The sequence below is a fragment of the Lampetra planeri genome, chromosome 2, assembly GCF_965212315.1.
Source record: "Lampetra planeri chromosome 2, kcLamPlan1.2.h2, whole genome shotgun sequence".
NCBI lineage: Eukaryota > Metazoa > Chordata > Hyperoartia > Petromyzontiformes > Petromyzontidae > Lampetra > Lampetra planeri.
This window is the reverse complement of record NC_136108.1, coordinates 36,510,724-36,533,943: the sequence shown is the minus strand read 5'-3', so window position 1 is coordinate 36,533,943 and position 23,220 is coordinate 36,510,724. Positions and strand designations below refer to the sequence as shown.

At 49.1% G+C, this 23,220-nt stretch overlaps 1 protein-coding gene across 3 annotated transcripts in view; it reads right to left on the bottom strand.

Annotated features, from left to right (window-relative positions):
- The window catches only part of PTPRK (protein tyrosine phosphatase receptor type K), a 177,095-nt gene that overhangs the window by 12,908 nt on the left and 140,967 nt on the right, over positions 1-23,220 (bottom strand). For all 3 annotated transcript variants that reach the window (XM_078614791.1, XM_078614775.1, XM_078614783.1), the window contains 7 exons: positions 21,766-21,863; positions 21,437-21,553; positions 18,064-18,218; positions 17,571-17,706; positions 4,670-4,819; positions 3,835-4,008; positions 69-200 (listed from right to left, as the gene is read on the bottom strand). In XM_078614791.1, the coding sequence (XP_078470917.1) occupies positions 69-200; positions 3,835-4,008; positions 4,670-4,819; positions 17,571-17,706; positions 18,064-18,218; positions 21,437-21,553; positions 21,766-21,863 (962 nt within the window). The remainder of the gene's footprint in view (positions 1-68; positions 201-3,834; positions 4,009-4,669; positions 4,820-17,570; positions 17,707-18,063; positions 18,219-21,436; positions 21,554-21,765; positions 21,864-23,220) is intronic.

Here is a 23,220-nt window from a genome sequence, read left to right as displayed (position 1 = left end):
GTAAACATTGGCAGGAGTGAGGTTAGGGTAGCGGAGGTGGTTTCGGGGTAACGGAGGAGGCCTCGCACCTCAGACGGTCGCATCTCGTTGAGCATGATGACCGACGTGCAGTGGTAGTCAAAGACCAGCCTCCAAAAGTCCTTGACGGTGTTGGGCAGAGGATGCTGGGTCACGATGAAGGCCGACGGACGATGGTAGCTCTGTGAGGCAGAGAGAGAGATTCGATGAGAGAAGAGCGGCAGGAGAGTGTGGGACAGATGTGACCTCTTGGGGTTATTGGGAGCGAGCGATGTGAGTTGAGACCTCGTGACTCGTGATCACGAAACGACGATTCACGAGTTGTAGATTACAGAACCGGCTTTGATGGGAATCCACAGATACTAGACTAGAGCCCTCATCATCATCAACCCTTGTCTATCCACTGCTGGATGAAAGCCTCTGCACGCCATCGCCTCCCCCCACGGTCCAGTGCCGTTACCATTTATCTCACTCCAGCACATTAACTCATGAAAACCTACGGCACCCATGGTCATGTGTAAACTATACTGTGCATCTGGAATATTGATTGGTGTGTGCACAATTGTGCTGCGTGTATTGTAAGTGTGAAGCTCTATTACAATCGATGGATTGAAGAAATGTTACATCAGGCGCGGGTGAACGTGGGTGAGCGCGGGTGAGCGTGGGTGAGCCTGATCCCCCATGATGGGTGAGAAGAGTTCACAAAGTTGAATATTCAGTCTGCGCTTCACTCCCCATGGAGTCTCTCTGCATCAGCAGTCCAGAGGCGAGGCTCTCGCATTCAGCAAACACGCAGAATACAAACGCCTGCCACGTTGTGCGCGTGTGTGCCACAGCGTTAGTTCAGTCACACTTTTATTACACGGCTACAATTAAATAATAATAGAGATGATCGCGAACGGTATTTAAAGTAATGGGGATTGAGGTTGGACAGGTGACTGGTCACGCGAGTGGGGTTCACACTCAGATGAATCAATAATAAGTATAACCCGTAAAAACAAAGTTTTTCACTATAAATCCTTTATATGCGTGGCAGCGAACTTAATATAAAGGATTTAAAAATATATTCGCCTGTGGAGGACGCGGGGATCGATCCCGCGACCTTTGGCATGGGAAGCGAGGGCGCTACCAACTGCGCTACTCCGCCACGGCCTGTGGAGGGGTTACGCTCTGGGCTCCTACACTGTGACGTTCAGCCAAAGCCATGAATGCGTTCTATTTGAATATATGTAAAATAAAAAATTTTTGCCTAAGAAGTGTAAAATTTTGGGAATTTCTTTTCACGAACAATAATTGTCTGGCACAACGAGTCTGTGTGGAAAATGTCAGCTCGATTGGATCACGGGAAGTGGGTTAAAAAACGACCGAAAGATTTGCACGGTCCTAAGCAAGCAAGCACGCAAGCAAGCAAGCACGCGAACTTAATATAAAGGATTTAAAAATGACTTTTAATTTAACGTTATACAATGGTTTTGGAGTCGTTTTAACGTTGTTGGTGCGTGGTCATCAGCGGTTGCAGAACCACCACTCTAGAGGTTTCCTTGGAACAACCGCTCCTCACGAGCAGTGTGAGAAGTGCGAAGGGGAAACTTTAGCGCAGCGCGCGTGGTCCGTACATGCGCGGAGATGAGCAAACGCAACCCAAAATAAGATATTTTTTTGGTTAAAGTGCGACAGATTTGGAGTGCAAAGCAGACCATTAAATTATGACACCTCCACCTGGACAGCTTTCACTGAGCCCGACTGACAGAGGTGAGAGACCGGAGCACCCTCTCATATTAACAGAAGCAGTTCCAAGACGTTAATGTAATGTGCCACTTAAACATTTTTTATTTATCGAAAATGACGTGCAGCAGAGTTTGATTTTACTTCACGCCGCTTCAGAGGATGGCTGTCTGCTCTCGCGTTGCAGCAGTGAGACTTCACCAACCACCTGCAATTTCGTCTCAACCCGGCTCAGAATTATTTCGTGAAATGTTGAAATGCGTAGTCGAGTGAGACAGCGAACCGACAAAATGCGACTTAAAAAATAAAGCAAAAAATAAAGGCAGCGGCGCAGCCTCTCCCGCACACACGACGTTCTCGCAAATCGACAACGGCTCCCTGTCGTGCACGGCCGGTGTCCTGGGTTAGGCCGCGTGTCGAACGTTTCTCATCGCAAGCTCTTGCTACACGCTGCTACGGGAGGATTGCCACCCATCCTGGTATTCCCAGGATTGTCCACTTTCTCAAGGAAACTGTACCGGGAAGTATGTCAGTTTTCCCGGGACATAAATCTATCCCGGTTTTTGTCAGTTGAGTAAAAACAATGCATCACCACTCGAGACGATGCGCTTCCCCGTAGCCCTCCTCTTCCGTGATTGTGAGATACTCTTCCCCCGTGTGATGCGTCCTGGTTTATTGTAGCTCAGAGGTGGCAACCCAACACTGTGTTGCGGATCTTCACGCCGACTCATGACGAGGCCCGCAGTAGCGCGGGGCCATCGCTTGAGACGAAGAAATGCTCAACGGCGTTTCGTTATCGCGGCAGAATAACACGGCAGGTGTGAGTTTACAGAGAGAGAGATGACGGTGAGCGATACGGAATAATGGAAGAGGCAATGGAGATAGCGGTGGGGATTAAGGGAACAGAGGAGACAGCGACGGTAATGGAGTTAGCACGGTGAAGCGTTAATACACGCGAGACGACCATCTCCTCCCAACCCCATCAGCAAAGCGGGGGCAGCGGGGGCAGCGGGGGCAAATCCAGGCTCTGCTGTGAAGCGCCAGGCCCCGGTGCCCCAGCGGGGGCTTCGTTCCCACTGCTCTTTGTCTCCGCAGATATTTTGTCAAAGTTCTGCTGCTCGCCGTGTGGCTGGCACTAACTACAGGGTCTGAACGAGTCGTGGCAAGAGAGAGACAAACACCGCTGTGGTCATTGCTGTTAGCCAGCGCCTATTAAACACGGCACACTAAAGGGCAGTGTAGCCATCGCATCGCAAGCACGGCCGCCTTTGTCTTCCCATGCTGCAGCTTACTACACAGCACGACTCATTTTAGGGTATTTTCTCCTCAGTCCGAGTCGCTTGGTGATGTCACGCAGGACATCATCAAAATTATTCATGCATATGTTATACAGTTCTAACAACCTCAGTGTATTGTACCACTTTGTGTTAATTGGTGATATGGCATGAGACTAACGAGTGACGATGTGGTTGTTTAAACACAGAAGTTACAAGCAATCAGAAGAGGCTGAATTAGCTTCACGGTCGTACCAACTCATCAAGGGAATCTCTCATCAGCTGCCACACGGCAGCTGTGGAGAAATAATATTGTAATAATGAGATGCAGATGACATCACTTAACGGTGATGATGCCTGTGAGAAGTGGTTCTTGGTTCACGCGTCACAAGTTTGGCGACGTTGGCATACAGATGGGTGAGCATCTGAGCGAGTGACTACCCAAGTGAGTGAATGACTGATTGAGTCTGGGAGCAAATGAGTGAGCGAGCGAGTAAGTGGTATGCGACTAAGTGACTTAGCAAACGAGTAACTCAGTGACCGTGTGACTGGGTTAGTGAATAATTAGTGAGCAGGTAGGTGAGTGGGCAAGCGAGCGAATTATATAATGAGCAAGTAAGAGGATGAGTGAGTGAGCATGTAATGTAGTATGTGAGTGAGTGAGTGAGCAAGTGGGTGAGTGAGCGAGAGGATGAAAACACTATCAAGCGAGTAAGTGAATGGATTAGTGAGTCAGCGAGGAGGTAAGTGAGTGAGTGAGTGAGCAAATGACAGAGCCGCTGCGAGAGCGAGCGGGTGGACGGTGCGGAGGGCTCACGTCGAGCAACGCAGCGTTGATGTAGTTGCTGCTGTCGCCCTCGAGCGTGAGCAGGAAGGGCAGGCAGCGGTCCGGGGGCAGCGCCTCTTTCACGCGGTTCTTGCTGCTGTTCCGGGGCAGCAGGGCGATGCTGCAGTCCTCGGCTCGCAGCGCCGGCGTCACGGTGTTCAGCGTCTGGGGGAGGGCGAGAGGGGGGCACCGACGTTGGGGAGTCGGGGGTGGGGGGCAGGAAGGGTCAGGGTGGAAGTGGAGCAAGGTCAGGGTTAGGTGGGGTCAGGGTTAGCAAAAGTTCACGGCTTCATAGGAGCCCCAGATTCATGAAAAAGTTACGTGCATCAAATATGAGCTCAATTGAAATCCTAATGAACGTCAAAAGCTGATGAATCTCTCTCATCTCTAACCCTTGTCTGGATCTCTGTACTCTCACATCACAACATCTCTATCTCTTGATTACATATCTTCACTCTTACAACATCTCTAGCCTATATCTCTGGTCATCTCACAAGAATGTAATTAATTAAAATGGCGGCCCCAAAAAATTGTTTCTGCTCAGGGGATCCAATGGGCCAACACCATTGCCGATCTCCACGGTGTCACACACAGGACCGGAGCACGCACTCACATGGTGCCAAATCTACCGTAGCCACACAGCGGCGTCTACCAAGCTGGATCCAAGGCAGAGTAACAACACGGTGAGGCCAGGGGAGGCCGGAGAGAGGTGGGGAGGGGTGCCACACACTGCCGGTCCTCAGAAGGATGACGGCACGAGACGGAGGCGGCCGCGCCGGGTGAGCGAGCGAGCTAGCGAGCGAGTGAGCGAGCGAGGGCCGCCCACCATGAACTCCTCCTTGAGCGGGGTGGAGTGCGTCTGCGGGTCGAGGCGAGTCAGCTCCAGGTAGGCCGAGCGGAAGCTGGCGGCGGGGATGGCCGTGTCGCCGCACAGGCAGGCCTCGAGCAGCACGTCGTGGATGAAGACGTACTGCTCCTGTTGCCGTGGTGATGGCGCGAGAACCGGGGCGGGAGTGTGGGGAGTGGGGCGGCACACGTGTCGGTTCCGTTAAAGGCACAGCTGCGGCAGCCTCAGGATTGTTTTAACGATTTGCAACTCGGGTGGAAAGTGTCAACGCTTCACCTCAGTTCACTGTCTAGCGGAGGGTCGTGATAATGCTCAGAAAGATCATCCGATATGAACTAAGGTTTAATTTTAAGTCGTTCCGCTATGAAGGACTCACTCGACAGAAAACTGGCCAACTTGATCAAAGGGTTTCCCAAACTCCAGGCCATAAAACCTGAGTGAGAATGGACAATACTTGTTGGCTAATGCAATGACGTCACATTCCACGACACCATTAGACATTATGTCATCGCACGGAGTCAAGTTCAAGTTCATTTATTAGGTAGAGCCCTGTGAGCCATGCGGCTCTTAAGTCGGGTGCAACCGCAACAAACAAAATACGAGTCACACGGAGTACGCCATTTTAAATGATCTCGTTATGCAGCTCCGATGGTGCCAAACATCATCTCGCTAATTGAATACCACCAAGAACAAACACGCATTGGAAAACATTACCAAATCCATATGCATGAATTTTACTCCTTGTTTCAGGAGGTATTCCTGCTCATATTGGAATGAGGAAGATGTGAAATTGTGAGTCTGTAATGATGTGAAGATCGGCAAAACTCGAACTCTGTACCATGGGCAGGCTTGGATTCATGGGGCTGCAGGCTGGGGCATTGGATATTGATGGCCTCCAAAAATATATAGACCACTTTTGAATGTCTTAATTTAGGAGCTTTCGTGACTGCAGGAATTATTCTTTGGTTCTTTTCGGTTAAGTCACGTCTAAAAATAAAATAATAAATTAAAATAAAATAACATATTACGACGTTTCGATTGCAACACAAGCAATCATCATCAGGCATAAAAGAAATAGCAACAAAAATCTAACTAGAAAAAACTATAGACAGACATACAAGCAGACAGACATCACAACGGCACACAGAGAGAGGAGCAAGCTGACAACGCGGCACGGGCACGCAAGCCTGAAAATTAGGAGGCAGGCACACGAAAATTAAATAACCTAGTAAAATATCGAAATGTAATGTAATACAACACAGAGAGTCGGTTAACACACAATTAACGCATAGCCTGGTTGATTACGTGTTTCAAAATTTGCTAAGTTAGAATTTTAAGTGTGAGCAACAAAAATCTAACTAGTAAACTATAGACAGACATACAAGCAGACAGACATCACAACGGCACACAGAGAGAGGACACACATCGGCACAAAGAGAGGGGTCGTTTCTGTGACGGTCCCTTAAATATAGAGAGGAGGGGGTGGGGACGGGGAGAGGGAGAGAGCGGAGAGAATCAAGCATATCAAAGACTGCACGCCAACGTACCCTATTGTAAGTAAACTGACAACGCGGCACGGGAGCGCAAGCCTGAAAATTAGGAGACAGGCACAACGAAAATTAAATAACCTAGTAAAATATCGAAATGTGATGTAATACAACGCAGAGAGTCGGTTAACACACAATTAACGCATATCCTGGTTGATTACGTGTTTCAAAATTTGCTAAGTTAGAATTTTAAGTGTGAAAATTCCAAGGAGAGCACACAGGCAGAGAGAACAAATAGCCAGAAAGAAAAAGGATAAGTTTAAAACTTCCCCGTAGAAGTGGTTCAATCTTAATTTAGGAGCTTTCGTGACTGCAGGAATTATTCTTTGGTTATTTTCGGTTAAGTCACGTCTAAAAATACAAGTCACGTGCTTGTATGTCTGTCTATAGTTTTTTCTAGTTAGATTTTTGTTGCTATTTCTTTTATGCCTGATGATGATTGCTTGTGTTGCAATCGAAACGTCGTAATATGTTATTTTATTTTAATTTATTATTTTATTTTTAGACGTGACTTAACCGAAAATAACCAAAGAATAATTCCTGCAGTCACGAAAGCTCCTAAATTAAGATTGAACCACTTCTACGGGGAAGTTTTAAACTTATCCTTTTTCTTTCTGGCTATTTGTTCTCTCTGCCTGTGTGCTCTCCTTGGAATTTTCACACTTAAAATTCTAACTTAGCAAATTTTGAAACACGTAATCAACCAGGATATGCGTTAATTGTGTGTTAACCGACTCTCTGCGTTGTATTACATCACATTTCGATATTTTACTAGGTTATTTAATTTTCGTTGTGCCTGTCTCCTAATTTTCAGGCTTGCGCTCCCGTGCCGCGTTGTCAGTTTACTTACAATAGGGTACGTTGGCGTGCAGTCTTTGATATGCTTGATTCTCTCCGCTCTCTCCCTCTCCCCGTCCCCACCCCCTCCTCTCTATATTTAAGGGACCGTCACAGAAACGACCCCTCTCTTTGTGCCGATGTGTGTCCTCTCTCTGTGTGCCGTTGTGATGTCTGTCTGCTTGTATGTCTGTCTATAGTTTACTAGTTAGATTTTTGTTGCTCACACTTAAAATTCTAACTTAGCAAATTTTGAAACACGTAATCAACCAGGCTATGCGTTAATTGTGTGTTAACCGACTCTCTGTGTTGTATTACATTACATTTCGATATTTTACTAGGTTATTTAATTTTCGTGTGCCTGCCTCCTAATTTTCAGGCTTGCGTGCCCGTGCCGCGTTGTCAGCTTGCTCCTCTCTCTGTGTGCCGTTGTGATGTCTGTCTGCTTGTATGTCTGTCTATAGTTTTTTCTAGTTAGATTTTTGTTGCTATTTCTTTTATGCCTGATGATGATTGCTTGTGTTGCAATCGAAACGTCGTAATATGTTATTTTATTTTAATTTATTATTTTATTTTTAGACGTGACTTAACCGAAAAGAACCAAAGAACACTTTTGAATGGTTCAAACCCAATCCTGTAGCACTATGATAAATCCGAGTAATTACTAAAGCTATAGCAGCATCACTGTGTGTATTACTACCGGTCACATGCAGAATTAATAACTTTGGTTATTTTAACTTAGATTTAGTTTAATAGTTCGTACATCACATTTAAAAACCAGAACTGATAGGCAATGGGCATGGGTGGTGGTAAAACAGTCAAGGGAAGAAATCGTACATATGTAGTATGTAGGATATATGTCGGATATATGTAGTATGTATGTATGTTGAGCTTCTTTCGCAGCATACGTAGCCAACTGTGCTAATCGGAGTGCGGAAGGACAACAAACTAAAAGCAATACAAAAATAAATTGAAAAAACAGTGCCCCCCAAAAAAACTATAGCAGCCCTGGGTCCCCTAAAACTTAATCCGACTCTGATTATGGGGGGCACAGGAAGCACAAGGTTGGGGTTAGGGAACTCCTGGGCCATGAATCCCCATAAATCGGCGCTCACCTGAGAGGCGCAGGGTAAGGTCAGAGGGCGTCCAGGCCATAAAGATGAAAACAAAAACGGGGCCATAAAGACAGTAATGGACGCAGTGGGGGAGAGCGCCATGCCGCTCGCGGCCAGGCCTATAAACAATGGTGGAAGCAAGCCGACTGAAATGAAAACAAAAGGAATAAAATAAATCAATCGCGTGGAATATGAAACGCCCTCGGCATCGACGACGCGAGTGTTGCGGGACTGAGATCCGGAGAACTGCGTCGCACGTGGAAGATTTATCCATTGTGCAAAATAACTTGTTTGCAAATAACCCTTAATATTGAATAATGTCATACGCAGTCATATAATAATGTCATACTTTAATAACAGTGGCATACACAGTACTCTCTGGTTCTTTCGGTAAAGTCACGTAGATAGAAAAAATTATCAAGAACACGTTGTTTCAGTCGCAACACAAGCGTCTGTCACCACGTCGTCCAAAACCGCTCCCCCCCTCCCGTGCCAATATAAAGCCACAACAGCAGATCATGCTTTCTCACCTGATGACGGACGTTTGTGTTGCGACTGCAACGTGGTGTTATTATATTCTTTTTTTCTACCTACGTGACTTTACCGAAAGAACCAGAGAATATGGATTCCTGCAGTCACGAAAGCTTCAAGTCAAGATTGCATACATAGTAATCACTCAGGAAAGGCTCAATGAGCAGTAGCAGGAGGGCCATGCATTGTCACGGTTGGACAAGTTGGCGTGCGAGAAGAAACCAGAATGCCCGGATAAACTCCATTGCTCAAGAGGGAACAGCACTCAAAACTCCACACAGATAGAGTCTCTAATACGTGGTCCAATTACATTCGAAGTCTCTGCAGGATTTTTGTGCATGTGGGAGGAGGCTAGAGTATACTCAGAGCAAACTCGAGCATCGGAAAGGATACCTCTGAAAGGTCCACACAGATGGGCTCACAGTCGACCATTGGTGTACTGCCATCTCCCGGCCACCACGTAGTCCGGCTGGCTTGAGAGTTTGATAAATCTGCATGTGATCCACCCACCCTTGCATCAAAAGTGCTGAATCACAAGTGTGCGAAACTGCATCATAATAATCTCATGCAGCTGCAGAAAGGAGATTTAAGTGTTAGAGGAGAGGATGTTGGTCTGCAGTCACTCTTGTCATCGCCAGTCATGATCCACAGCTGGATGAAGGCCTCCCCAGGCAATCCCCATTCATAACGGGCTTGCCATGCCACAATCCATGGAGCACATGCCACGTGGATTACTCCTCTCCTTTGGCTGCTGCTCCATCGTTAGTCTCGACCACCGGACCATGGCCCTCCTTGCCATGACGCGTCCTACTCAAGCCCCATTCACTTTTCTTAACGGTCAATGAGACGCCTCGAACTTGTTTGAAATGCGCAGTGGTGGAGTGCTCGCAGCCACTCTACGCTGCGTTTATCATAAGTCTGGCGCAAATCCATGTTTGTGACTGGGATAATAAATGAATTAATAATGGGGCGTATAAAAACTCGCCACGCAATGGAGGCGGCTCGGTTGTCCACAAGGCGTTTTTTTTGTTTTTACGGCCGAGCGTTTGCGGACACAGCCTGAACATTAGGCAGCTGCGGTTAATGTCTTTGAGGATTCAGCATGAACGCCTCGGGCTCTGGGAGCCAATCTAAGGCAGCGCAAATACCACGGAGGAGCCCGACGAGCGGCACGCGCGAGGCGGCGAGCGAGCGCGGTTATTGATGGTCGAGCGGAAACTGGGTTGAGCCTCATTAGCCAGGCACCCGTGGAAGGTGGAGACAGGCGGAGAGAGCCGCGCTCACGTTCGCTGGCAACGTGGCCAAGATTTTGCGGAGACGTAAAGGGCTGCGCCGTGACGTGCGGAAGTCACGAGGCTTCACCGTGGAACGACCGGATGATGGAAAGTAGAGTGCATAAAGCTATGTTCCCACCACAAGCATCGTGTACAACTTATGGAGCGCGTCATTTCCACAGCTGTGGGTCAACAAGGGCAAATGCAGGACCGGTTTCGGCATACGGTGTCTGATGTTTAACGGCAAGGACCCTCGCTGTTAGATATCGGTGCTAGCTCGCTGCGAAACTACATAACAGACGAGTGATGATTCATGAATTAATTAAGATCAATTCAGACACTCACATAAGTGATGGTTAAAACAAATGAGACGATGAAAATGAGAAATATACGAATTGTACCATAATAATCGAATCCCCAGGGCGGTGAATCATTGCTAGAGAGTGCCTATTGGGAAGCGATAAAGAGCAAAATAAAAGACTGTGGAGCAAACTACAAGTGGCAATTCTGGCTCCAGTAAACCACCAACTACCACCCAATTTTAAGCAGATTCGATCTAGAAGAGGCTCAGGGCAGGCTTTCAGCATGACCTAAAATTTTACTTCGAGTTTCTGTGATCGTAGCGTATCACGTAAGCCGCTGGACCACTGCTCCCCGGCCCGGCAGTCACAGCACACGTCACGCTCGCACAAACAACGACGCACCCTACGGTGGCGCACCCACCAACTCACGTGCCCCTCCACCCCCCATACAGGAGCACCACCGTACGGTCGACCAGGGCTTCATTTATCACGGAATATTGTCGGGGTAGTCGGTAGGCTGGATTAGCTGGCGTGGGACTAGTAGCCACAGTGAGAGGCAGGTCTCGCGCAACCACTTATCTACACTACACAGCCGTCACACTATTCCACTTGCCCTGCTGTTAATATATTCGCGCGTGGCCATAAAACCATACAATGTAATTCTCAGAGCTGGAATTAAGCCAGATTTAGTGAACGACGTAATTTCACATGACAGGTGGGGTGTGTGTGTGTGGTCACTGGAGACCAGCCTGAAGCCATCCGCCCACCTTTAGCACAGGTGGCTGAAACCCAGATCTGACCCCAGACTTCTGACCTCTGAGCCACCCGGCCAGCCTCCTATAGGAGAGACAGGATTTCATTTTGCTTTGTAAACCAGGAGCCGCTCCCTGGGTGGCCGAGTTTAAATTCTTCACTGCTCGCGTGCCAGCGCGCTCAGTGAACCTGGCAGCCGTCACCGCGGAGCCGTGCCAATTTAATGTCCCGGAGAGTCAAATCGTTCGTGCTTTTGTTTTCTTTATCAAACAGCCGCGTTTATCATGGGAACAAATACAAACTCGGCGGAAGAGGCTCGAAGTTCTTGACTCCTTTAATGAATGACTTTTCTTCGGGGGATCAAAGTCAATTTAAAAGTTCGTGGGTGGCTGTCGTGAGTGCCGAGAACTGCCCCGGGGTCCCCCCGAGGTCGACGGGCACCAGCTGCAGTCGGCACGCGGTGGGCGCCTCGACCCCCGTCGCGCTAATCCGCCATTCGTCTCGCAATTAACTCCAGTATCCACCGCACCTGGTACAGGGGCTTTGGGAGCGGACGTATCTCTCCACGAGCCGTGCAAATGCAGCGATGAATGCTCTTCTTTAATGCAAATCGCAGCGGTGCGGTTGCAGCAGCTGTCACGAGTGATTTTTTTTTCATCGTGGAGAAAATAAGTAAGCTTTTCTCCGCTGCGTTTTGTGTTTCGCTGAGTGTTGTTCAGCACGATGCCCGAGGCTTCACTGCCAGCTTCTTCAAGAATATAACTGAATTGAAGAAGCTCCAAGGACGTACAGCGAAACATCGGACGTCGTACCGAACGCCATGTGGTACAAATTGCAAATGCGTTGGAGAGCTACGCAGCACAACGGCGAAAACCCACGCGGTGGCACGAGTGGCTCTGCTGCATCGCGGACAACTCCCGAAACCTCCAAGTTATGCGTTTATGGTGCTCAAGGTGTCAAAACAAATAGACGAATACAAATTCCGTTTGAACATTCACAGAGAGCGGTGTAAGATGAGATTATTTCAGACAGCGGCCTTCGCAAGAGCAAATCGTGCACACGTCTTGTGAAGTCACTTCTATTCGGCCACTTCTATCCACACGCGACGGTGCAAGGGGCGCTTTGTGTGCAAAGCGCTCTCGTGTCATTTTTACTGCCTTCTTTTCCCCTCCAATTTTTTGGCGAAGATATGTGGAGTCACGCCACGGTGCCTCCGATTCCCGCAGGCAGCATACGGCCGTTAGTCACGTGTAATGAGTGTGGGACTTTTTAAAAACGCATTATTTTAGCAAATTTGTCACGTAAAAAAACTTGAATTGCATTTACTCCCAGGAAGCGATGCAAGCCCGATCCGAGCGCACGCCCCCAAGCACCGCTCCGCTCGTCCTCCCTGCCTCCGTGCGCTCGCCGTCTGACATTCATTACCCGAGCAATTAGCATTTCCTGTTCAATTACGCGGCGGCAAATGAGGCGTGGGATCGGAGTGAGCAGATGGGTGGCTTCGTGGGGATGGCTGAGGCCGGTGCGAGATGAAGGAGCCACCTCTTCAGAGACGCCACGGGGCTGCTACCTTTGCCGGTTTTAGCATCAGTAAAAAAACTATCGGTAAAGTTGTCATGTCCCACGTCAACATTTCTCCAAAGGCTCAAACCGATTTACAGTTCTGTTAAAACTCTCAAAAGCACCGCTCTGCCTCGGTTTTTAAAATCTCCACACAAGGCACACGTGCATCGAAAACAAGCGCTGAAAGGTAAACGATTATTTTATCTTCTGGTCTACCACCGTTTTGAGACGAGGCTCAAAATAAAGCTGTCTCTGGTGTGGACCAATTAGTTTCAAAGACAATGCATATATTATCAGAGTATGTTTTTTTATTTGCATTCTGACCACAAGTATTGTGGTTAGTGCAGACATGATTCCTTGTAAAAGGTTTCAGTTTGGTGTTTAAACATCTTAATACCTGTTTTGTTGCCAGAAAAAGGGGAAAACCTATTCTCATATTTTGGTACTGGCAAAGGAGGTCCCATGATGATTATTTTCTCGCTTGATTTTCTCCACCAGCTACATGAGGTCGAGGCAAGTGGTGCAGGGTCACGGTGCGAGCTAGGAAGTCACCGTGGGATTCCCGCAGCCAGCGGAGCTTCCAGGTATCCGGGGAGGGATTGATCCCGGAGACCCAGACCATGTTCTCGCATAACGCCAGTCAGCCCCCCTTTGATACATAAAGCTCTCACCTCGTGTATTGATTAACTAACTTTCTATAACGAGTGGCGAACCGCATGGCAGTCATCCGATATGATAATTGTGTATGTTTACTTGCGCTGGGACAGATGAAGCAACACATCTAATTAAATGTCTTTGTGTGCGGTTATTGTAACTTGGCTTCGACCACCAACTCGCCACACTCGTGAGAAGCATGGGTAGCCACCCAGATTCAAGCTCACAACCTCGGTGTCTCTGACCTGGCCACTGTGAGCCTCTTGAGACAGAGTCGCACGGCCGGCTTATTCTCGACAACAACAACACAAACAGGAAGCCGATCTGGCAGCTGGGACGGCCGACGCACACGGCGGGGTGGGCCGCTCGCTCTCTGCGGGGTGCGGCACCGGAGCGGGGACGATACGCACCGCTTGGCCACAATGTCGCTCTTTTAATTAACTAATTAATTCCATCAGCAGCAGCTGCTGCGCGTGGGCTGGGCAGCATCCACACTCTGCGCCGCCGCCGTCGTCGTAATTAAGCGCGACTCGTGCATCGCGACGCGGGGAGGCAGCGGCCTCCTGCACGGCCTCATCACTCGTCCTCCTCCCTCCCCGCTCGCTCTCCCCACACCGCACGCTCGTCTCCTCTCCTGGTGCCACTTCCCTCTCCCTTCTGTCCTCTCTCTCTCTCTAATGCGGCCACATTCTCCCCTCCGCCCTCCGCCCTCACCTCCTGCAATGTTCCCCCCTCGCTCGCTCGCCAGCGCAATCCTCTCCTCTTTCTTTTTAAGAAAATAGTTGCGAAAAAAAATCCGAGTTGTTTATGATGAATGCACCAGCCGCTCTGTTTGTGGCTCACAGTGCAAACGTACAAAATAAGACAACAAACACAATTGAGAATTCTGTCAATCCACAGAGAGTGTGTGTGAATTTGAGGCTGAGTCGACATAGGGGAGGGCCCAGAACACCACGCCAGGTACTCAACTGAATACCTGGCATGGTGTGTAAACATTGCTACTCGAGAGACAAAGGCGGCCGGGCGTGGTGCTGCTCACCCACCTTCTCATAGGTGCTCGCTAACAGTACTTGCCCTAATAGTCTGGTAAGGCTATACGGGTAATCTTTATCTTTGTGTGTGAATGCATGCGTAGATGTAATGTGGAGCAGCAGCAGAGCAATTAGTGTACTGCTCGATGAACCCGGCGAGCAGAGATCAATTCCTGCGCAGGGCCAACATGAGTGACTAACATCTGAACCGGCCCTGGCCTCTCCGAGGTAGACTCTTTGTCTTTGTGCGTGCGTGTGCGTGCGTGTGTGTGCGTGCGTTTGCGTGTGTGCGTGCGAGAGTCAGGGCAGATTTGGTTAGGTCGAGTGGGGTGTGAGTGCGAGGGGCGAGTGAGTTACTCGAAGAGATTAATGAGCAAAGAAACGAGAATGAGCTGATAGCAAACACTGTGCAACAATTTTTTTGTTCCTGGGTAGTAAGTGTTATTTCCTCATTGATTATGCCTCAAAAGTACAGAAAATTACTATTATTCCCCACAAATTTTTCTTTTGTGACCAGGACAGTGATATTTAGAATTTTACCTATTTTACAGAACATTCCAGATAGATTCAGTGCTGAGTAAACTTGGAGTAACTTATAGAACACTCTATAACTTTCCAGTAATATAAATAGTAGTATAAATACAGGGGCCTTAAGCCCACCAGTTCAGTTTAGTTCCAGCTGCCTAAGTGGATACATCTCTGCATTTTTCTGAGAGGGCATCAAGAGGCTGCAAGCATCCGGCAGACGCATTTTGCGATGTCTGCGGCCAATGTATCAAGACAAGAGCGAAAAAGTACTCTGTGGAAGCATCTGCTAAGATGTGTGAGGCCTACAAGGCATATTTCGGCATGTCTGTCGGGGATCAAGACAAACCCTCGGCACCTCATTTCACCTGCGAGCAAGGCAAAACAACTCTAGAAGATAAGATGGACAATCGTTGCTCGGAATTTTACGCTATACATTTTTTTAAATTGTAAAAGTTTTTAATTTGAAAACATTTTACAATTTTAAATATTATTGAACAAATATATTATATATGAAGAATGTTGGGAGAATCTCTTACACATTAGTTATTGGTGAAATCAATTTATTTTTGTAGGATGGTACAGAGGGGAAAAGAGACCCATGAAGTTCGCTATCCCAAGAATTTGGCGGGAACCCACTGACCACTCAAGCAACTGCTACTTCTGCATGGTGGACCCTTCCAAACGTCGGACTGGCAAGAATGCACCTGCCATCATGTATCCAGACCTTCCTTCATCCATCGCCCCGGTGCCACACTGCCATGAGCTCCCCGTACCCACTCCTCTGGAGAGAGAGCAGCCGTCTTTAGAAGAGAGCAGCAAGTCAGAGAGCGAGGAAGACGTTATAGATCCAGATGACAATTTCAGAGGTGGAGCTGAGGAGAGAAACCGATAATACCCCAACCAAAAATACCTCAATGGCTTGATCAGATATATTGGCCTCACAAAGTCCAATGCCGAGCTTTTGATGTCTAGGCTCAAGCAGTGGAACTTGTTGGATAAAAGAGTGCAAGTTGCAGATCAGAGGCAGCGTCACCAACCTTTTTGCAGCTTCTTCACCCGTCAAGATGGACTCTGCTTTTGCCACAATTGTGGCCAGTCTGTTCGAGGCAATCGGAATCGCCTGTAACCAGTGTGATTGGCGCCTTTTCATTGACAGCTCATCCAAGAGCCTTAAAGCCGTGTTGCTCCATAATGGTAACAAGTACCCGTCTCTTCCCCTGGCTCACTCGGTGCACCTCAAACAGGATTACAACAGCATCAAGACCTTGCTGGACGCCTTGAAGTATGATGAGTATGGCTTGGGAGGTCATCGGAGACTTCAAAATGGTGGCATTCCTGATGGGTCTCCAAGGCGGTTTTACAAAGTTTCCCTGCCAACTTTGCCTTTAGGACAGCAGGGACACCAAGGCGCACTACCAATAGGCGGGACTGGCCACATCGGACCGAGTTCTCTGTGGGGAGGAACAACGTCAAGTGGGAGCCACTGGTGGACCCCTGGAAGGTGCGGATGCCACCACTGCACATCAAATTGGGCCTTATGAAACAATTTGTCAGAGCTGTAGATAAGGAGTCGGCAGCCTTCAAGTACTTTCAAGACTTCTTACCTAAGCTGTCTGAGGCAAAGGTTAAAGCCGGTGTCTTCGTCGGACCACAGATAAAGAAGATCCTGGAGTGCAATGAATTCCCCAAGAAGCTCACTAGTAAGGAGAAAGCGGCTTGGTACAGCTTTGTCGCAGTGGTTCGTGGCTTCCTGGGCAATCACAAGGTCGAAGACTACGTGGAGCTAGTTGAGACTCCAGTGACGAACTATGTCCCTCAAAGTCCATATCCTTGATGCTCATCTTGAATAATTCAAGGAGAACATGGTGATGTACTTGGAGGAGCAAGGCGAGCGCTTCCACCAGGATATACTGGACTTTGAACGCCGCTACCAAGGACAGTATAACGAGAACATGATTAGGAGACTACATTTGGGGGCTGATTTGTGAAAGTTATTTACAGTATCATCGTAAATCTTGAAAAACTATTCACTTCTAAATCTTTTGTAGTCATTTTTGTATTACTTTAGTATAAATACATGTTAATTTTTATTCATATGTTGGATTTTCTTATTTTATGTGAACGAAAAGACACAAATTCGCCCGTTTTCTCATTGAAAATAGGTGAATTTCACAATATCACTGTCGTGGTCACAAAAGCAAAGTTTGTGAGGAATAATAGCCATTTTCTGTACTTTTGAGGCGTAAGCAATGAGGAAATAACACTGACTACCCAGGAACAAAAAATAATTGTTACACAGTGTTTGTTATCAGCTCATCCTTGTTTCTTTGCCACGAGTGGGAACCCGGGCAAGCAGGGAGCCTGGTGGGAGCAGGGACCAGTGGGACCCTGCAGGGAGAGGGGGGGGGGGGAGTGTGAATCTCAGGGGAGAAGTCAGAGTGGATATTTGGAATAAGTGGGAATCAAAAGGAGCAAGATTTTCTGGGGGAATCGAGATGCAGAAGAGCCCAAATCTGATAGAGTGAAGATGTGGGGTACGTGGGATTCTAAAACAGCAAGGTTCTGTGGGAATGGAGATATGGCGATAAGTAGAGATCTAAGGGGCACAGGGCTGTAGAGACATGGAGATGTGGGTTGAGTGGGGAGATTGGAGTGTGTGAGCGAGGATCTGAGATGAGTGAGAATCTGGAGGAGCAGGGTGAGTGGCGATCTGGTATGACGAGGAGGAGGAGCGGCGCGCGTCACCTCGGTCTGCACCATGTTGACGCGCTGCAGCCGCAGCTCGCGGACGCAGTTGTAGACGTCGATGACACCCTCGCGCCCGGCCATCTCCAGCATGACGTCGATCACCACGTAGCAGCCTGTGCGACCCGCACCCGCACTATCCCCACAGGGCAAGGGGTTGGGGGGGCAGCACATGCAACGCACATGCATGACACCCAACGCCGAGACACGTGCGAGGGTACCGATTTTGAGAATCTGTTACGCTCAGTTACCAACCCACACTAACTGGAGTGGTGAAGAATGGTAAAAAAAACATGACCGACATGGCTTTGGGAGGCCTTCATCCAACAGTGGATTGGGAATGGCTGGAACTTATTTTAGTTTATTTCGCTCAACTACTAGAGGGAGGCGTGAATCTCTCGATCTGCAAATGAAATGTGGCTGTGCTGACACGTGGGGCGGCACAGGGAGCTGGGCAGAGTGGGACCGTGGCTGCCCATGGGGCACACCGCACCTGCAGTGTGTGATGATGGGGCCGGCCTCGGGGGGGTTGGAGGCCTTGACACGTCGCACAAAGGACAGCAGGCCCGTGGCGAAGGCCGGCACGCCGTGGTCAGGCCAACCCGTAAAGTGGAACTGCCGCACCTCGAGCGCGTCGAAGTACCCCTTCTGTGCACACACGGAGACGGCACCCAGACATGCACGGAATCACACAGAGACCCACAGATTCACATAGATACTCACATAGGTAACCATAGCCTCATATACAAACCCACAGAGGTGGGACAAAGTCATTGTTATGCAAGTCACAAGTAAGTCTCAAGTCTTTGCTCTCGAGTCTCGAGTCAAGTCGAGTCAAAGATGAGGCAAGTCCAAGTCGAGTCTGAAGTCATCAAAATCATGACTCGAGTCTGACTCGAGTCCAAGTCGCATGACTCGAGTCCACACCTCTGCAAACCCATAGACTAGCATAGAGAAACATATCATGGACTCGCACTCTCCCGCGACTGAATGGCTCTCTTTGGAATAGAAAGCCTCTCTCTAGGTGATGGATGATTGCACGTTGCTCCGTGCTGTAAATTTCACTGTTTGGTGGCATCAAGTGCTGTACGGTGGTTGTCGCGTGTGGAGCACGTTGAAAGTGAATCCCAAACGACTGCTACTATGAAGAGCATGGGATGCCAGAACCAATTACCTAAGATCATCCTCTACATACACTGGGCAAACTGTGGGGACGAGTGCTGTTAGCCAATACCCATTAAGGCCAGCGTGGTGCTCGGGGGTGGGGAGGGGCAGTGTGGCCTGGACCAGGCCCACCACAACACGCACACATGCACACACCCACACGAAAAAGATCTCCTGTTTCGCCTGCGACAGACTGTTGTGGCAAGGGTTGCTCGTGAGCACCTATGAATGCGGCACACGAGGGGGTGGGTGCCAGCACCACGCCCGGCCGCCTTTGTCTCCTCAGGGACGATGTTTACACACCGCACCAGGTACTCATTTGAGGCTGAGTCGACCTAGGAGAGGCCCAGGACCGGTTCAAATAATCGTCACTGGTGTTAGTGGCTGTGAGCGGTAATGGAGCCCAGGTCGCCAGGTTCGTAGCACAGCATGCGAACCGCTACACTACCGCTCCCCACACCCATACACACGCATACACACCCATACACACCCATACACACGCATACACACGCATACACACCCATACACACGCATACACACGCATACACACCCATACACACGCATACACACGCATACACACCCATACACACGCATACACACGCATACACACGCATACACACCCATACACACGCATACACACGCATACACACCCATACACACGCATACACACCCATACACACCCATACACACGCATACACACCCATACACACCCATACACACGCATACACACGCATACACACCCATACACACCCATACACACGCATACACACCCATACACACGCATACACACGCATACACACCCATACACACGCATACACACGCATACACACCCATACACACGCATACACACGCATACACACCCATACACACGCATACACACGCATACACACGCATACACACCCATACACACGCATACACACGCATACACACGCATACACACGCGCGCTGCACACGTGAGCATTAAATATTCAAGCTGTCATTTTTCACTTTTCCATTGATTTTACACCTGCGCTATATATCAAAATGTAATGCAGCACATTTTATAGATGTAATAGCTTAATTATACATCAGCTCTCACCTGCTCTAAATATAGGTCTTCCATATATATGTAACTTTTTATATATATGATTATAAATCCGGATATTGAAAGTGTGTGGCGACGCCATTGCTCCTACGTTGGGCGAGGGTGAGTTTACTGGTCTCTGAGTTTATTAGCCTTGAGACTCGCGACGCATTTCCACGCGTGGGGAGGCCCCCCCCCCCCCCCCATTGCCTGATGCCATGCGGACAGCACCCATTGTGTAGAGGCACTGGCAGCGGTGGCAGCCTTCACACAGCGGCGGATCGACCGCGGGCCGACGATGAACGTCGCGGCTCTTAGACTTAGCTCGGCGATGCAGGCCGGTTGTCTGGGTGTCGCGCCTGCGAGAGCGCGTCTCTCCGGAACGCGCGGCGAGACTGTTCTGGCCGCGTGAAGGAGGCTATCGTTATCATCATTACGACGCACGTAACGACGTATTGATTCATCGACGTGGTGGCCGTTGTTTATGGCCAGGTGAGGGCCCACTGCGACAACAAACGTCTCCTGTTCAAGGGAGACCTCGTGTAAGTCAGTTGTGCGGGAGGGCGAGAGCGTGTGCGGGCACAACAGAGAAAAACACACCCACTGATGCGAGTGTAGAGATACACGTATGCGCTCGCAACGCGTGTAATATGTACGTACATACATACACAACACACTCGAAGCAACAGCTGCCGTTCGCCACGAAGTGATGGCGATGTCCCCCGTATAACCTTTACCAGACTGTTGGGGCCAGTGTTGTTCGCGAGCACCTATTAAAGCCGGAACGGCACACGAGGGGGTGGGTGGCCAGCACCACGCCCGGCCGCCTTTGTATCCCTAGTGGAAATAGTTACACATCGCACTAGGTACTCATTTGAGACCGAGTCGACCTAAGGGAGGCCCAGGACCGGTTTGAGTTAATCCTCACTGGTGTTAGCCGTGAGCGGGAATCGAACTCTGCACGCCGGGTTCGTAGCCGCAGCGCGCTAACCTCGACATTACCACTCCCCACTGACACACAGGTACACACACACAGACACGTGGACAATCATGTACCTAGTGTGGAATACTCATTAAAATCACTTATAATTAATCAATGATCATGTTTACTAAAATGTCAATATATTGTTAACATTTTATATGCAAATGTAACCTTCAGGTTAATGCCACAAACAAGACAGAATAACTGAGAGAGAACATAGGAGACAGAATACAAATGAAATGGCACAAATGAGAAACATTTAATCAATTCAAAACGAGTCGTGAGCCCCGACTTGTAACAATGCATCAAGCAGTGGATAGAACACGGGAGGTGGCAGATCGAGATCCAACACTAAACGATGAGAACCCATCACAACACCAGCAGGAGGAGAATGCGTACAGCCTGCATCAGATTTGCCAATGCGCCAGGGCGCGCTCGCAAAGAACGGGAAGGTGACCACGCCGATCGTGCCCTGCATGCATGTGTGACCACCGCATTGCATGTTCAATGCTCTCTCAGCCTTGCCAAAGCCACCAGCTCAAAGGAGCTGGCCGTGTTGTCACGGTGTCGTTTCACTCAACGGGAGCGGGAAATGCAGCCATCCCAACAGGCCATGGCAGCGGCACCGCTGCCATGTGCAGCGTGCGAGCGTCTCACCCGCTTGACGGAGAACGTACGGATGACGTACTCCGCGAGCAGCTCCGTGTGCAGCAGCGTCACGGCGATGTCCCCGAGCAGCTGCGTGTCGTCCGGCCAGTACTTGAAACACTTCACCTGCTCACGCACGGCATAGGGGGGCGAGCGAGTTGGGGAACTTGCCCGTGGAGACGTCCGGCACGGAAGTGGAGCGATGACATCAGCCCATACTACAGATCGGTGCATCACGAGATGGCAAGAGAAGCAGACGGGCTTGCTTAGAGAGGCCTTCGTCTTGCGGTGGGCGACGACGAGAGAAGCGTGAAACCGGGCACAGTGCGAGCGCTCACCCTGCCGACCTCCACGAGATTCGTGACCATGACGATGCTGGACGACTTCTCCTGCCACACCATCCTCCAAAAGTCCACCGCCGTCTCCTGCAGGGGGCCTAGCGGAGGCGGCGAGACGAGTCGACGATTACGGGGCGGGAAGGTTCAGAAAAAGCCATTGGTTTTGACCGCACGCCGTCATGATGCCGGGTAAATCGGCCCCAGTGAGACCGGTTAACGCCAGCGAGGGTCGCGCCAGACCGGGGAGCAACGGACGTCGGTCAGGGCCTCCGTATCGCCGTTTATAGCGGTGCATTGTCGCAGATGCGCACGTGGGGAGGCCGTCGATTTTTTTGCAGGTTATTTATTTTCATCACGGTTGCCGAGCACAGGCCCAAATGCCTGAAATGCCAAGTGGCCCAGCACTACTGGAGCTGTATTCCATCCAAGTTAACGCGTTTTAAAAAGTTAGCAATGTAACCATACAGCTTTGCTCAAGAGACAACGGGAGAGAATTCCAAAGCGGAGTAGCGCAGGGGAACAAGCACAAAGATAAATGTTTTGTGACCTGAAGATCAGCACAGTTGGCTACGTAGGGTGTGAAAGAAGTTCCACGTACATACAAACATACGTGAAATCATCAGTGTCTGGTCGACTGAGTCCTCAACACGGCTGGAGGAATCAATGCGTGAAGTTCACGGCAACATAACCATGGTAATCGAGACTGTGAGCTCCACACTTGACTGAGTCAAAAAGCACCCTAACCTTTTAGTCAATAAATATCAATAACGTGTTACGAAAATAAATGTACTTAAACCGAAAATATATGTACTTAAACTGTGATATATCGATTCATACAGCTGAAGCAATAAACATTCAATTTCCATAAATACACATTTATACGTCGCAAATTGAATTCAGTTAATAATATGCATAAATAATATAGCCGAGTGGTAGAGCGAGTGGCTCGCAATCTGAAAGCTGTGAGTTCAAATCCTGGTTGGGAGTTGACACGGCTAATCGTCCTATCAGGTCGATAAAATACGTACCAGTTTGTCTGGATTTCAAAGTAATTATTCTATGGGTGGACTTACCCCTGCCATGGGAATGTGCAATTCCCACCACTGGCTCAAGGTTGTGAATGGGAGATGAACACCGCCTCAATGCTCGTTTGAGCAGCAGGAGATCTCTGTTAATTTCACAGAATTATTATAATGACACTGTCATGGATCCCGGACACAAAATATTACCTGTAAAGGATTTTAGGGTGATAGATGTGAAATTCTATTTACGTGTTGCTCATGAGACATGCCCGCATGTATATTTATTTCACGTGTTGTAGGTAGCAATTCCTTAAAGGCCGTTTCACTCCTTTTGTGGTGCACACATTCGAGTCACTCCCAGACACGCGGACGCGCGCAGGGCGCACGCAGGGCGCACGCAGGGCACACGCAGGGCACACGCAGGGCACACGCA